The 15,843-nt window shown below is 40.8% G+C and overlaps 1 protein-coding gene and 1 long non-coding RNA gene across 2 annotated transcripts in view; one reads left to right on the forward strand and one right to left on the reverse strand.

Moving 5' to 3' along the window:
- Positions 1-8,576, forward strand: part of LOC130540935 (uncharacterized) — a 34,180-nt gene extending 25,604 nt beyond the window's left edge. Inside the window, exon 3 of the long non-coding RNA XR_008954968.2 lies at positions 8,250-8,576. This is a non-coding gene — a long non-coding RNA (uncharacterized LOC130540935). The remainder of the gene's footprint in view (positions 1-8,249) is intronic.
- The window catches only part of MYOCD (myocardin), a 100,207-nt gene extending 85,659 nt beyond the window's left edge, over positions 1-14,548 (reverse strand). The window contains exon 1 of the mRNA XM_003829385.4: positions 14,195-14,548. Within this exon, the coding sequence (XP_003829433.1) occupies positions 14,195-14,249 (55 nt within the window). The 5' untranslated portion in view covers positions 14,250-14,548. The remainder of the gene's footprint in view (positions 1-14,194) is intronic.
- Between the last annotated feature and the right edge of the window lie 1,295 nt (positions 14,549-15,843).

The following is a 15,843-nucleotide window of genomic DNA, read 5'->3' on the forward strand; positions in this document are numbered from 1 at the left end:
GTTCATCGAGAGAGGCCACAAGATTGGGTGCCAGGAGATCTGAGTTCAAGTGCTTCACCATGCTGTATGTGCAAATTCGGGCAGGTCATTACCGTTTCTATACCTTAGTTTCCCATCCCTGTAAGACAGACGTCATTATACTCACCTCTAGGGTAATTATAGTGGTCAAATTAAGAGCCCTTTATCCCTAATAAATTACCATACGAAGATTAATGAGGTTAACCGTGGGCATCCACTAAGTAGCTGAATAAGAGTTAGATATAAAGGGGAATTAGAGTTTGGAAGAAAGGGTGTATTTTATGAGGCAAAGAAGTTCTTCTAAAATTAAGAGGAGACTCTTCATTCCATGGGGCTGTGGTTCTTGAATACAGGTTTACGTTCTTTTGAGAGCCTAAGTTAAGCTTGTGATATATACTATTCTATTATAGCATTTAAAGCATGTATTGCCTTTTCTGACTATAAAACAAGTGCGTGTTCATTATAGAAAATTTGAAAAATGTATAAAAGTTTCAGGATGAAAGGCAAAATTAATAGGAATTCAAGTCTGCAGAGATAAGCAGCACCTGCTAATACTTTGCCTTTTTTCTTCTGATTCATATACCTGAACATGGATATAAAAAGGTACCTACCCTACAATTTCTCAAGAATTGGGACTATATCATATGCAATTCTGAAACCTCCTTCTTGCATTGTAAACATCTTTGCATCTCATGATCCTTTGAAAACACGATATTTAAAGTGCATGTTAAATCCCATTTTTTATGTATTTAAATATTTTCTTTTTGTTAAGCATCTCCAGTTTTTCCCTCGGTTTTACTGTAGCACATATACCACTGCAAAGAGCATCCTCAAAGATAATCTTTACCTCTCTCATACTATATATATGTTATATATCATATACAAACATATGCATATACATATATATAAATGTAGGTATATTAACCATTCTTTAAATGTTAGAAAATAATCCTGGCTCTACTGTTAGACACAAGGTTTTGAAACAACCAAACATGATGCTTGAGAATACTTTCTGTCTCTGGGACATTCTGTAGTGTCATGCTCTAATCTATGTGATAAGAACACAATCCTTTGTGAAGGCTGCATTTCTACTAAGCCAAGGATTCCTTTGCTATCCCTATGCCTCATTCTGTCCTCCTCTCCCAGCCAATCCTGAGTTACATTTGCTGAATTTCCATCTCTCCTTCTCATCTAATTCTTTCAATCTTGAAGCCAGTGCAGATGGCTACCATGTTAAAATAAAAAATAAAATTAAAAAAAAAGCTTTAAGCAGACGGTCTGTTAGGTTGAGAGAGGAAATAGGTATGCCAGGTATCTGCCTATCTGAAAAGACCATGTTCCCTTGGGCTGCGCATTTCTCTGGGGGACCATGTGGTAAATTTGGTTTTGCAAGCCCTGAGACGAGAGTTCTAGGTCTGAATCTGCTGGGTGACCTTGAGCCAATTTCTTAATGTTTCTGGAAACTCAGTAACCTCATCTGTACAATCAAACTTGTAATCTCACAGAATTGGTAGAAAAATATCACGAGGTCAGGAGATTGAGACCATCCTGGCTAACACACTGAAACCCCATCTCTACTAAAAAAATACAAAAAATTAGCCAGGTGTGGTGGCAGGTGCCTATAGTCCCAGCTACTTGGGAGGCTGAGGCAGGAGAATGCCATGAACTCGGAAGGTGGAGCTTGCAGTGAGCCGAGATCGCGCCACTGCACTCCAGCCTGGGCGACAGAGTGAGACTCCATCTCAAATAATAATAATAACTAATAATAATAAAACAAAAAAATAAAAATATTAATGAATATGATCTTTTTTGGTGGGGGAGAGAGTTGAATACATCAAAGAAATAAGAGGTGCTATAATTTGGCAGGCTTCCTCCAGCTGTCTATCCTCAAAACTTTGTTCTCTCTCTCTCTCTCTCTTTGGTTTTATATTTAGACAGAACAGCATTCTCAGTTATAAGAGAAGAGGATCTGGGCTCAGCCATGAGCCTTTGCTGGTCCTCATAGCATGTAATGATCTTGCTGAGACCCAGACAAGGCTTGGCACTGTCTTCAGAGGCATCAAAAAACCAGATCCAGAATAAAAACCACACCTCACCGGAGAATAAGTTTAATTATTATGCCTTTTCAGTTTTCTTTTTTTTGAAAGGAAAAGAATAAGTGATGATAGATATATAAAACACTTTGCAAAATACAATATAAGTTATATAATGACAATAATTATCTTCATAACTCTCAAGCACAATCTGGGGTAAAAAGAAATGATAGGCTGGGCACGGTGGCTCACACCTGTAATCCCAGCACTTTGGAAGGCTGAGGCGGGCAAATCACGAGGTCAGGAGATCGAGACCATCCAGGCCAACATGGTGAAACCCCATCTCTACTAAAAATACAAAAATTAGCCGGGCGTGGTGGTGCACGCCTGCAGTCCCAGCTACTCGAGAGGCTGAGGCAGGAGAATCGCTGGAACCTGGGAGGCGGAGGTTGCAGTGAGCCAAGATGGTGCCACTGCACTCCAGCCTGGGGACAGAGTGAGACTCCACCTCAAAAAAAAAAAACAAAAAAGAAAGAGAAATGATAATAGCTGGGCAGCGAATCTTAAGAGAAATTCATGAGAGGCTGGTCGTTATGAATTTAGAATCAATATGATATCTTATAATAACATAAATAATTGTAAATTAACATATCAAAGCATATTGATATAAACATTGATATGAGAATTAATATACACTTTTTTTTTTTTTTGAGACAGTCTCACTCTGTCGCCCAGGCTGGCAGTGGCGCGATCTTGGCTCACTGCAAGCTCAGCCTCCTGGGTTCACACCATTCTCCTGCCTCAGCTTCCCTAGTAGCTGGGACTACAGGTGCCCGCCACCATGCCCGGCTAATTTTTTGTATTTTTAGTAGAGACAGGGTTTCACCGTGTTAGCCAGGATGGTCTCGATCTCCTGACCTCGTGATCCACCCATCTTGGCCTCCCAAAGTGCTGGGATTACAGGCGTGAGCCACTGTGCCCGGCCTATATACTTTTTTTTTAACTTTTATTTTAAGTTTAGGGGCACATGTGCAGGATGTGCAGGTTTGTTACCCAGGTAAACGTGTGTCATGGGGGTTTGTTGTACAGGTTATTTCATCACTCAGGTATTAAGCCTAATACCCATTAGTTATTTTTCCTGATCTGCTCCCTCCTCCCATCCTCCACCCTCCGACAGGCCCCAGTATGTGTTGCTCCCCTCTATGGGTCCATGTGTTCTCATCACTGAGCTCCCACTTGTAAGTGAGAACATGTGGTATCTGGTTTTCTGTTCTTGCATTAGTTTGCTAAAGATAATGGCCTCCAGCTCCAACCATGTCCCTGCAAAGGACATGATCTCGTTCTTTTTTATGGCTGCATAGTGTGAATTAAAGTATAATTAATATTCATGTGTGAATAAGATAGCTACCATTTATTGAGTACATCAGCACATCCCTGCACTATGTCAAGCACTTTTTATATGCTTTTCCACTAAAACCTCAAAAATTTCCAATGAAGGAAGCATTCTTGTTTCCACATTTACACATAGAAAAGTAGAGGGTTGAGAGCTTAAAAGCATGCACTTGAGTTCATATCATACAATCAATAAGGATGGAGGCCAGGATTTGAAGCCAAGTCAGCCAGATGGCATACCTATACCACATATACATTGAGATTTTCCAACAAAAATTAATAGCAGAGTTGTGGGTTTTCAGTCTCTTAGTTGAGAAGCAAGTTTCATTGGTTGTAGTTTGAGTTGTGAGCATGACCCAGGATTAATGAGAATTTGAGAACAACTTAAATCTCCCATGGCCTCAGCCAACTCCTGATTTAGCTGCTATGTAAATATGGTATTGTTAACCCACTCCCCATCACTCCATATCTTAAAAAAAAAAGCAAATAATACTCAGTATAGGAGATACTGGATAATTGTAATCAAGAATATAAGAAAGAACATAAGAAAATTTAAAAATTACTGATAATCTCACCACCCAGAGCTAATCATTTTGGGAATGGATCCCTCCAGGCTTTTTTCCATGCGTGTGCTTTAGCACTTTTGGTATGTTTTGATTCTCAACTTGTTGGGATTAAAGTTTTTTAACTTTTAAAAGAAATTTCTTTTTTTACTGTCTTATGGTCAAGACATTTCTGTGTGTGTGTGTGTGTGTGTGTGTGTGTGTGTGTGCGCGCAGCGGGAGGGTGCTAAGTCTAAAATTGTATTCTATATCAAGTAAGAGGATTAAAATATGTAATCAAATTTTATTTAGTGTCCACGTCCTCTAAATCTTCACTTAAATCTTTGCCTACTTTATTAAAGACTTACAGATAAACGTTTTTTTTCCCCCACCACTATTAGGATGTCAATTTCTTCTTATGTTTTAGGCATATTTAAAAATTATGTAGATACGAATACAGTTTTATTTTAAAAGATGCAAATGGTAAAGGAAAGATAAGGTCTTGCTCTCTGTACCCATGGATACCATAACGAACAGTTCTACTCATATCTTTGAAACTTCTTTTTTCTGTGTACTTATATATAAATACTATTTATTTATTGATTGATTGATTGAGACGGAGTCTTGCTCTGTCGCCCAGGCTGGAGTGCAGTGGCGTGATCTCGTCTCACTGCAACCTCCGCCTCCTGGGTTCAAGCGATTCTCCTGCCTCAGCCTTCCAGGTAGCTGGGACTACAGGCTTGCGGCACCAGTGCCGGGCTAATTTTTTGTATTTTTAGTAGGGACGGGGTTTCACCCTGTTAGCCAGGATGGTCTTGATCCCCTGACCTCGTGATCCACCCATCTCGGCCTCCCAAATTGCTGGGATTACAGGTGTGAGCCACCGTGCCTGGCCAATACTTTTTAAAAAACATAAATGAAAATATGTTGCCGGATTGTTTTATAACCTGAATTTTAAAAAATTAATTCTACATTTTGGAGATCTTTTCACATCAGTTTATATAGAATTTTATCATTTCTTTTTGCTTTGCATTGTGTTTTATTGTATTCTATACTGTGAATATATTGTAATTTAATGGATCGTTCCCTTACAGATGATGTTTATTCTGTTTCCATCTTTTTTAGGTTAGGCACTATAAACTGTGATAAAATTGTATCTGTTAAGACTTTACAGTATGGATAGCTCACCAACACGATAGATGTATCTATGTCTTCATGCCTATTCAATACTCGATATTATCAACATTTTAAAATTTTGCTAATTTGAAGTTTTTAAAAAATAGTATCTAGATCTTTCACTTTGCATTTTCTTGAACGCTAGTGAGTTGAGTATATTTCATGTGCTGACTGATTATTTTCCCCCTTGAATTGTCTTTCCCTTAGGTTGTTTGCTTTAAATCTTATTGTTCATATAAGTCCTTTTAATAATTTTGTCTCACGTATATTTTCAAGTATTTTTTTCAATCTACAGTTTGATTTTAAATTTATTTTGATGATTTTTTAATGTGGAGTTTTAAAGTGTTTAAGTGACCAAATATGTCCAGTTTTATTTCTAACCTGGCCATGGCCATAAGCTTGGGAAGGCTTGTCCTACACTGAGATGAAAAGATTATTCTCCTCTGTTTTCTTCAAATATTTTATAGGTTTCCTTAGCTCTTTAATCCATATGGAATTTATTTTAAGGTGTATCATAAAATATCTCAATTTACTTATTTCCAAAGAGATAGTCAATTTTCTCAACAAACCCATTACATATTTTATTGTAGATTTGGACAGCCACTGTTATCAGAGGTTAAATCTATGCGTATATACATAAGTGTATATATGTGTATGCATGCACATACACACAATTCTCATCCACTGATAATAATTGTCTGTTTTACTTCTGGTACTAACTCCTAGATATTTCTTATATAACTATGTTTAATGTCTTAGAGCAAATCTCTTCTTCTTGTTGCCTTTCAAAAATTTCCTAATTTTTTTTTCTCAAATAAACTGAAGTTTAAAAAGTCAAGTTTTATTAAAACCCCTGGGACTTTGTAGGAATGGCATGTGTAATTTATAGGTTAAGTACTAGAAACAACTAGTTTGATAAATCACTATTTAGGAAATCAAGGACGATAGCAGTAATTGGATATATGCCTGGAGTTGTAGCCCAGAAAGAGGCACATTAAATCTACTGGGTCAGGTATGTGTGTATGGTTATGCGGTGGGGCAGGGAAAGAAGGAAAGGAGCTGTAGGTTATAATAGAGATAATCATCATGGGACAGTGGAACAAACATGTTCATACCTGGCCTCCAAGTTGTCTAACATCTTTGAGCCTCAGCTTCTTCATCTCTAAGACAGGAATAATCACATTTTTGTAAGGATTAAATGAGATGATAAAGGTGCCCACAGATAATAGATTCAGTAACTCCTAGTCCTCTTCTCTTCCCTTTTGATGAGGCATGAGTCATATTTGGTAACACGTGGTCCCTAAATAGCAGACCACATGGAAGTTTCCAAAGGCATTAGGCAACTGTTACTCATTTTCCTTTTCAATCTCTACTGAAAAGGTATGAAAGGCTCATCAGATACCAGCCACCATTGGGTAAGTACCCAAGGTTACTCTGAGTTAGTTGTACAGTAGGGACAAGCATTCATCGCCAAATAGAAATAGGCCTAAAGTTAAGTTTGTTACATTGTAAGTGCTCCAAAAACACTAGCCATCATTACAGCTCATAAATATTCAAATCCATTATTCCCACACTTAGGCATTTACTCGAAATAATGAGTAGCCTACAAAACAATCCAAAGGGAGGAAAATATTTTCTTTCTTTACATGAAGGATTTCACAGTAGTGTTATGCATACAGATTTTCATAGTAGTGTTATTTATAATATAAAGATTATAACTGGCTTAATTTTCCAATACAAGTGGAAAAGGTTTAGTAAATTACTATATACTCACTTGGGGGAATATTATACAGTCTTTAAAGCAAAAACTATGTTGCTATGTAGCCGCTTGAAAAATATTTATGCTATTATACTAACTGATAAAAAGGCTGAGTATAAACTTACGTATATACTCTGATTATCATGTTGTAAAAATCTTTATGCAACTGGACAAGGACAGAAAGAGAACACAAATGACAAAAAATATAATGTATTGAGAAGAACTATTGAACTATTGTTCAATTAATGTTGAACAGCATTTTCTGGATTTAACTTTTTTGGAATCATTTTTTAGAAGCTCCAGACAGGGCAGTAAGTCTCAAATAAATAACAGAAAGTTCCTTGTGGAACTTTACCTAGGACTGAAAAACCAGCCCAACCAGTCAGGAGAAAACAAGATTGGCTTCCTAAGGAGAGTGTTTCCGGAAATAGAAAAGGCAGAATAGTTTATGGGGTATTTTCTAGTCATTTCACATCACCTGTGAAATGAGGATATTGCCTGGAGTTATTTGACCATATTTTATGAGAAACAACTAATTTGATGCTTTCGTACCACTTAAGAGGCCAAGGGGAAGGAGATACAAGTTGAGGAGTGAAAACTTACTCAATGCAGTAGTTCAAACAGAGGTGTCAGAAGGGATTGCTGATAAAGACATACTAAGTGTTTGAGGGTCTGTGTATCCATTAATCATTGCTGCACAAACCAAGTAAGAGCTAGGAGAACCCAATACATACATTTTACAATATTACAGTGGCTTAATTCACTTTGAATTCAATTTCTTCTCTAGTGATCTAAAGTAGCTGAATACAGCAAACATCCATGAGTCAGAGGGATTGTACTCATAAGAGAAGTACCCCAATAGTGAAAAGAAAGAACTTATCTTCCCTCACCAGCAGGAGAAAAGAAAGACATTATTCTCCATTTTGCTATGCTCTGGAAAAATAAAAGTCACAAAACAGTTTTATTTATTCTAAATTTCTGGGGATAAATGATACATTTTATTTTAACAAAAATTGGACACCTTTTTCTGTTTTATCTAAGAATAATGATCCAAATCTCATTAAGTAAAGCTTGACTTACTAGCTATTCTGAAACATATAAGCATTATCTGCCTAATAAAATAGAAATTCAAAGTACTAACATCATAAGGCTGCAAAACTATTATTGGGCTAATGGTCATTGTTGTTGTTATTAATCCTATTTGTGTTCATCGAAAACTTTTAACTACTCCACGCATAAGCAAGAACTCTTATGCAACTCACATGCCACCAGATCCAGTAATCCATTTCCACACAGTGAATAAAGGTTCACTAATTTCTTTCTTTTCAGAAAGAAACCCTTAATAATCCTACAAAGATCTTTCCCTCATAGAAGTATGAGGATGTAAAGACCATGAGTCATTTTACCAATATGGAAACAGAGGCCCAGAGAGCCCTGGGAATATAAACATATTCCCAAGACCACGGAGTCCCAGCTGGGCTCCCACTGTGACTTGGCCCACGGGACAGAAGGAATGGAACCAGGAAAGCAGAGACCTGTGAAATGCACCTGCTGGCTCCTCCCCCTTGATCTGGACAGAGATGTGGGATACCTGTTCACCATTCATTAGATGCTCGGGAAGCCTTGCTAATTAGATGAAAATAAAGGAAATGAAAAACAGTCTGTTCTAGCATCTCCTATTCAGGTTTGGCTTTTTTGAAGCATGTAAAATTCTAACCCTGGGTGGAGCATTTTGCTTCTGCCCTGCACTTCTGTTATTCTTCAATTTAATCCAATTAGAATAGAGCACATTCAATCTGGTTCAAGCCAAGTTGACACAATCTTGCTAACTGTTTCTGTCACATGCTGTAGCAGATAAAAGACAAATGCCACTCTTCCTGGTCTTAAAGAATTTATATAATTTTAAAAAGTATCCTGGGTACACAGAATTGAATTAATCACAATCCTTGGTTCACGACACTGTCACACTATCGTCATTGAGCCATAGATGACCTTTGTTTAATTAATTTGCTTAATAACACATGGACACAACTACTGCCTAACCTAAGAACAATAGGGATAACCTGCTTCTTACCTTTCGGCTACACTCCTACCTCCTTATTTAGCCTCTCCCACTGTGCTATGACTTTGACTTTTGTATTTATAGTCACTCCTCTCCTTTTTGTTCTAGTTTTAGTACACACAAACACACATCTAACAATAAACCTATATTGCTTGTTTTTGATGTTTTTGAATAGACTTTAGAGGAAGAATAAAACCTATTTATTCAACATATATTTAATGGGTTCCTTCTCTGTGCCAAGCATAGATGATGTGAAATGACTGGAAAATACCCCATAAACTATGTTAGGTGCTAGAGAATAAAGACAGTAAAAACCAAACACGAATAAACAAGTAATAATTTCTGCCGTTATGGACAAATAATAAGCAAATAAACAAGTAAAAGGTTTAGTCTGTCCAATAGTGATAAGAGCTATGAATAAAACTAGGGCAGGGAAGGTGGGGGTTGGGGTTCTTGCTATAGTGATTAAGATGGTGAGGGAAGGGCATGGGAGCTGTGAGTGAATCGAATACAGCTGGACTTGAGGAGACAGGAATGGTCTCAAGCAGGTGGCTTGAGCCAGACCCCAAATGTTCCTTTAACTTTTACATTCCATGTAGAAATTAAAATATGTTCATTTTTTAAGGTCCATTAAATTGTATTCTCATATGTAATGCTTTGATCAAGCATTTACAAAAATATTTAGGGCCATTCCCTTGGAAAAGTATTGAATCTTAGGGCTAAAAGCAACTTGAAATAGAAACCAGTCAAAACACTCTATTTTGTAGAAAGTAAAAATGAGATCTAAAAAGGTGAATTAAATTATATATACATACATAAATATTACATATCATGGGAAAGGTACTCTTGTAGGTTAAATTATCTGTTCTAAACTAGAAAACTAATTGCCAATGAAGGTAGATAGTCTGGGCTTCTCTCGAGCTCATGGTGAAAATGTCTTCAGTACTGTCCATTATGATAAAAATCTTGGGGGCCGACTTCTTAGGCTAACCTCAATTCCTGAGAGAGAAAATTCAGTGCCAGAGATGTTGAGGATTTAGCTTAAAGTAGGAATCAGTCGTCCTTTTAGGTTGTCTGAAGGATGGAGAATAGAGAAACGACAGAGAGAGATGACTGCAGGGTCTTGCTGAGATGTCCCTTGCCCTCTCTGAAAGGACAAGCAACCAATTACAGGCACCAGGGGCCTGATCCTGCATCTATTGGAGTAGAAGAACACAGTGGGGTGGGTCCCACTACCTGAGGTCAGCCACAGCCTCTTGAGTACCTGCTTTGCATGTTCTTTGCCTTCTTTTAACTACAGCTCCAACCTCTGGAGCCTCTGCTGCTTGAGCACCAGCCTGCCTGCTGAGCTTATCTTCCTCCTTGCCAGACGACCAGAGACCAGAGGTGAAGCTCCCATGTTCTTCCTCACCCATAAGCTGGCTGTACTCTGGGGGACCTAGGGTTCATTCTCATGGTACCCCCACCCCATCTGGAGTTTTCTGCTTTCATGCCTAAAGTACAAGTTTTGCATTTTGGGGAGTCCTTGGGGACCCAGAGAATCTCAAGAGCTTGATAGGATATTGGATGGGGCAGCAGAAAGTGTTGATCAAAAACCACTCGGATTGGTCAAGAGATCGAGACCATCCTGGCCAACATGGTGAAACCCCATCTCTACTAAAAATACAAAAAATTAGCCGGGCGTGATAGCGGGCACCTGTAGTCCCAGCTACTCAGGAGGCTGAGGCAGGAGAATGGCGTGAACCCCGGAGGCAGAGCTTGCAGTGAGCCGAGATCGTGACACTGCACTCCAGCCTGGGCAACAGAGCGAGACTCCGTCTCAGAAAGAAAAAAAAAAACAAAAAACACTCAGATTGTAGGTAGGGTTGCCAAAAAGAATAACAGGGCCTAGTGAAATTTGGATTTCAGAGAAAAGTATGTCCCAAGTACTGCTATATAGTGAAAAAGTAATCACTATTGCTTGGAAATTCACATTGAACTGAGCATTCTGTATTTTTATTTGCTAAACTGAACAAGGTTATATTTGTGGGGGTGGGGTCAAGTTCATGGCAATTGCCAGACTTTGCCTCTGTTTGCGCGGTTTAAGATGGGGAAGTGAGAAAGAGAGAGAGAGAAGCAAAAGAAACACAATGATTCTTTAGAAGCAACATCCATTCATGGATCTCTCTCTCCACTTTTGATCCTTTATGTCTGAGGGCTGTGTGTGTCTGTGTGTGGCACACATACGTACCTCCCTGTGTGTTTTGTAGGACACAAGGATTGATATGGAGGAGAACTGTTGATAGTGACACTGATTAGATATTGAATAAACAACATGAGAAGATTAAAAACTGTAAAAATGCGATTAGTTTAAAATCAGCACAAATTACTACATTCATGTAAAACTGCCTCTCCTTCACACACAATTGCCACACAGCGCAATCACAGTTACACTTGTTCCCAGTCAATCTTTATGTGTTTTCAGAGAATGATAAAATGTTACCAAAGGGGTCTAAGACATTGCCTAATCCAACCTCAACATTTACCGATTAAATAACTGAGACAGAGAAACTGACCAACCGCCGGTCCCACTGCACATCAATATTAATAATAGAAAAATGTTTTGTAAGAGCCTTCTAAGGCCTGGGCATTTTTGAAGTTCTCTACTTCACATTTAATTCTCACAATGACCCTATAGTCATCTTCTTTATTCAGGTGAGGCAAGTTGAGGCACAGAGAATTATGTAATTTACCTAACACTCAGGGTCATGTAGCTAGTAAGCAGAGACCACTATGAAAAACCCAGCTAGTCTGGCCCCCGAGACCCACGCACTCAACCAGCACACCCTTTGGCTTCTCAAATGAGTTTATATAACTAAACATGTTCATACATGTAAACTTTCAGAGCTTACTGCTGCTGTAGCATAATTTTGTCCTTAATCACGAGGTCACTCAAATACAGCTGATAGAAAGTTGGTCGGCCATGGTTGACATCGATGATGATTTCAGAGTAAAAGCAGTTATCTGCTCACTTATAAATAAACCCTGTCACAGTGGGTCTGTTGCTGTAATCAGAGAATGGCTCTGTTGCATTTATTTTTTGAAATATGTTTAATGGAATACATAATACCACGATCTACTATCAAAGCAAATATTCGCAGTGAGATAGAAACAGTTTTATGAGTTTACAGTTTGAGTTGCTTTTGAAAGAGAAGGAGGAGAAGATGATGGAAGAGAAGGGAAAACAGTGAAAGAGAGAGAGAGAAATCAAAATAAAGTCAAGGCCCTTATTCACTGTTGGTGACAAAATAAAAGACATTCTCTTAAAGAGAGGCCCTCTTGTTAGCATGCCACGATCTCAGTGCTGGTACAGCCATAGTAGTAATTACATCCAGAAAGAATAACCACCATTCAAACATTACATTTTCTAAGTTTTACATTCCACTTGTTTTTTTCTCTTGTCTGTCAAGAGACTATCCATGTTTGCATCTCAGACTCCAGATTCCCTGTTTATCAATGACGGGAGGATTAAGGATGCCTGCTTCTGCTGTGATATCATGTTTTCCCAAAGCTACCTTTCCTTATGACACAAAAGCCTGCACAACTTTAAAAAAAGTGAGGCTGGAATTCTCTGAAGCTCCAGGATCAGGGTCTTCAGGGTCTACTTAGGAGACACCAGGACTCCACAAATCCACTGAGATGGAAGTTGGGAGTGTGGCAAAAACTGTCTTCCCTCTCCACTGCACTTTAGCTGAAGGAGGGATTGATAAGCGTTTTGCAAGTCTACTATCAAGTACATCACCAGATCCTTTTAGAGACAAACCAGCACCCCCAGACCCTCCACATTTAAACTGGCAAGGAAGCATTTGAAATGAATGCAGCTTCATAGAAAACAAATCTACATCCTCTCTTCTTCAGAAAGGTGGCAGTGTTGCCTTACAGTTTTGACCGAATGCAACGCAGTGGTGAGGTCTCTAGCTGATTAACAGATCAACCGCCTTACCTCACCATGGAAAGGAAAGGAAGGACTTAATCCACTGCCGACCCCAGTGGCTGGCAGACTCATCCCAGAGCTTCAGGGGCAGTGAGGCTTGTGACCGCCTAAGCTCTTGAGTTTTCAACTTGCATCAACAATGAAGATCCTAAGAAAATCTCCAGTTGACCCCACAGGCATCTAAAAACCAAGGGCATCTAAGAAAGTCACAGATGAACCTTACCTCCCAGCATCTACATTTTTCCTTTTTGAACCATCCATCCCAAGTGAAACAACTGAGTTGGCCCCATGTAGAAGGGCTAAGGAAACTTTAGCTTAGCAACCTATGCCAGCATCTTTCTGACACCTGTTACGTCTAATGTTCACATCAGAGTTCTCCTAAAAGTCATCCATCTAAGTAGAAGTCCTACATTGTTGAGTGTGTCGTTAACCAGTTTTCTAAAACCAACATTATACACAGAGCTACTGAAAAATAACTTCAGAAGTCAAGTGTTGCTTTGTCTAAACGTGGAGACCCACACAGACACCTTCCATGGGCGCGTGTACAAGCCCTTCTGGAGAAGCGGTTAGAGCTCCCGTCTCTCCCTTCCACTCACCTCCACTCAGCGTCCTTTGAGAAGTTTCTCCATGTGCCACTAACACAGAAATTTTGGGGGAAATTCTCTATTTATAAATATCAGATGGTTTGGGAAAAAATATTTGTGGCACTGGGCTTTCTTTTTTTTTCTACAGTGATGTCATTTTAAATACTTGGTGTGCTCCAAATTTGCTATTTTTACTTCCCCCAAGTGACTTTTTTTGGGAAATACATTTGTTTGGATTAGCTACATTTGAAGTGACCCCTGTACCTAACACACAACATCAGGTTCATCTTCTCAGCGATTATAACCGATACTACGCAGCTTCCAAACTTGAAATCCCTTATTTGTTCATTTCCAAAGTTGCTCCCTCTGAATGTACCCCTCCAAAATTTCTATTCATAGATGCAGAGAAAATAAAATAAAAGGATTGGCCTTTTCACAGATGAACAACCACACTCGACCACCCAAAGCACTTACAACGGAAGACACGAAAGGCCCCCAAAGTCAAACAAAACTCTTCGCTTCCACAATGTGCTTTTGGGGAACAAAGTTGAGGTAGACCTGGCAGACTTTGAAACATTTATTGGAAAGCAGTTCTAGAGTTGAGAATTGCAGAAGAGGAAAGTTTAAGAAGGAATGCTAAATGCCTTAGCCCTACCTGATCTGAACTTGCTCCTAATCAGCAAGGAATGCTCAGACCCCAGGAGTGTCATGTTGAGTCTCAGCAAGCCGCTGGTCCCTTGGCCAGGCGCCCCCTGTTCTCCACCAGCAACAGGCTCCCGGGAGCCCAGCTGACCGCAGCTAACAACCCAGAATTCATCCAACTCTCCGTGAGCTCCCCTGGGTAGGAGTACAGTGGCAGCCAGTGTCCCCAGAAAACTGGCGCCTCCCCCCTCGCCGTGCGGGGCTAATTAACTCTTAGCCGGCGGGACCCTCCTCCTCCTCGGAGGTTGGCCAGGAGCAGCGCGGCATCCCAGGCGTTCCTGTCTGATGTCATAGGCTGCCGGCGATTGCGGAGAATCGCCACCACGCCTTTATGAAGGTCCCAACTTTGCCATCTGATACTCTTTACTACTGACAGGCGCTCAGCCAATCAGGAGCGGCGAGCGGGGTCTGGGGACCTGGGGCCGCCGAAGCCGTCTCGGGAGCCGGCTCTTAACTCTTTGCGGCGGGCCCCGCAGCCGCCGAGGCACAGAGGGCGGGAGCAGGGCCAGGGGTCGGGAATCTGGGAGAGGGGCGCGAGCTATAGAGCGGATGCCCGGAGGAAAGAAGGAAGGGCTGCGACGCCGCGGGGCTTGCAGGTGGTTCGCGGGGCTGCGGCAGCCGCTGGGAGCTCCGAGGACCTGGGGATGGGCGTGCGCAGCCGGGGCTTCCCCGGCCGGGATTCTGCCTGCGAAAGGGAAGCGGCCGGGATCTCCCGCCAGCCGGCTGCAAAGGCTGCGCGAAAGGGCGTGCGCGCCCGCGGGACAGTTCACGCGGGGCAATTTGGAAATAAGCTGGACCCCTGAGAAGAAAAGCTTCCGACGGACCGAAGCCCACGCATTCCCCTCGGTTTGAGGGGCTCAGGGCACTGGCAGAGACGATTCTGTATCTCGCAGCTCCAATACTGGACTTACATGCATTTCCACGGGGAAATGGAAAGGCTTTCATTTTCTAGGATATGCTTTTTGGGGGGACAAATCGGTGCATCTGGAGATCCAGCTGCGACACAACGCTCCCACCTCACAACCCCGAGGGAATGGGAAAAGATACCTGAGTTGGAGTGAAAAACCTACTGGGCTCTAAATAGGGAGGGGCTCTGGAGCAGGGGGCAAGTCAGAGCTCGGGCTGGGCTTAGCTTGGGAAGGCTAAAAAACTTTGCCTGCGAATGAGTCTCTCCTTAGGGGAAAATCCATTCCGTAACCGACCCAGGGTTATTTGTGCATCTGGCCGAGGTGTTATAGGCACATGGATCAATGAAATAAAACAAAGACCCATCTCTCAAGAAGCCCGTTAAATAGTTGGTGGCTCAGAACATAAAAACCACTCTGTATACGTATATAATTAGGGCTTATTTGCAACTTCATATGCACGTGGACCCCGGGTGTCGTCTATTACACACAAGCCTGCCTGTATCTCTACTACGAGTCCTTAAAAGATCAGTCGGTGACAGATGGAGACCCGAGGTGACAATAGCTCATGGGGACAACCTCTAATGTCCTGGTCCCGGCCTCTGCCCCATCCCCTGTTGCCGAAAACACATTAGAGGGGTTAGCCCTAGAGCTTACTCTCTGGATCTGAGCGGGGCGATTTTGTAAATAAGGTCTT

The sequence above is a fragment of the Pan paniscus genome, chromosome 19, assembly GCF_029289425.2.
Source record: "Pan paniscus chromosome 19, NHGRI_mPanPan1-v2.0_pri, whole genome shotgun sequence".
NCBI lineage: Eukaryota > Metazoa > Chordata > Mammalia > Primates > Hominidae > Pan > Pan paniscus.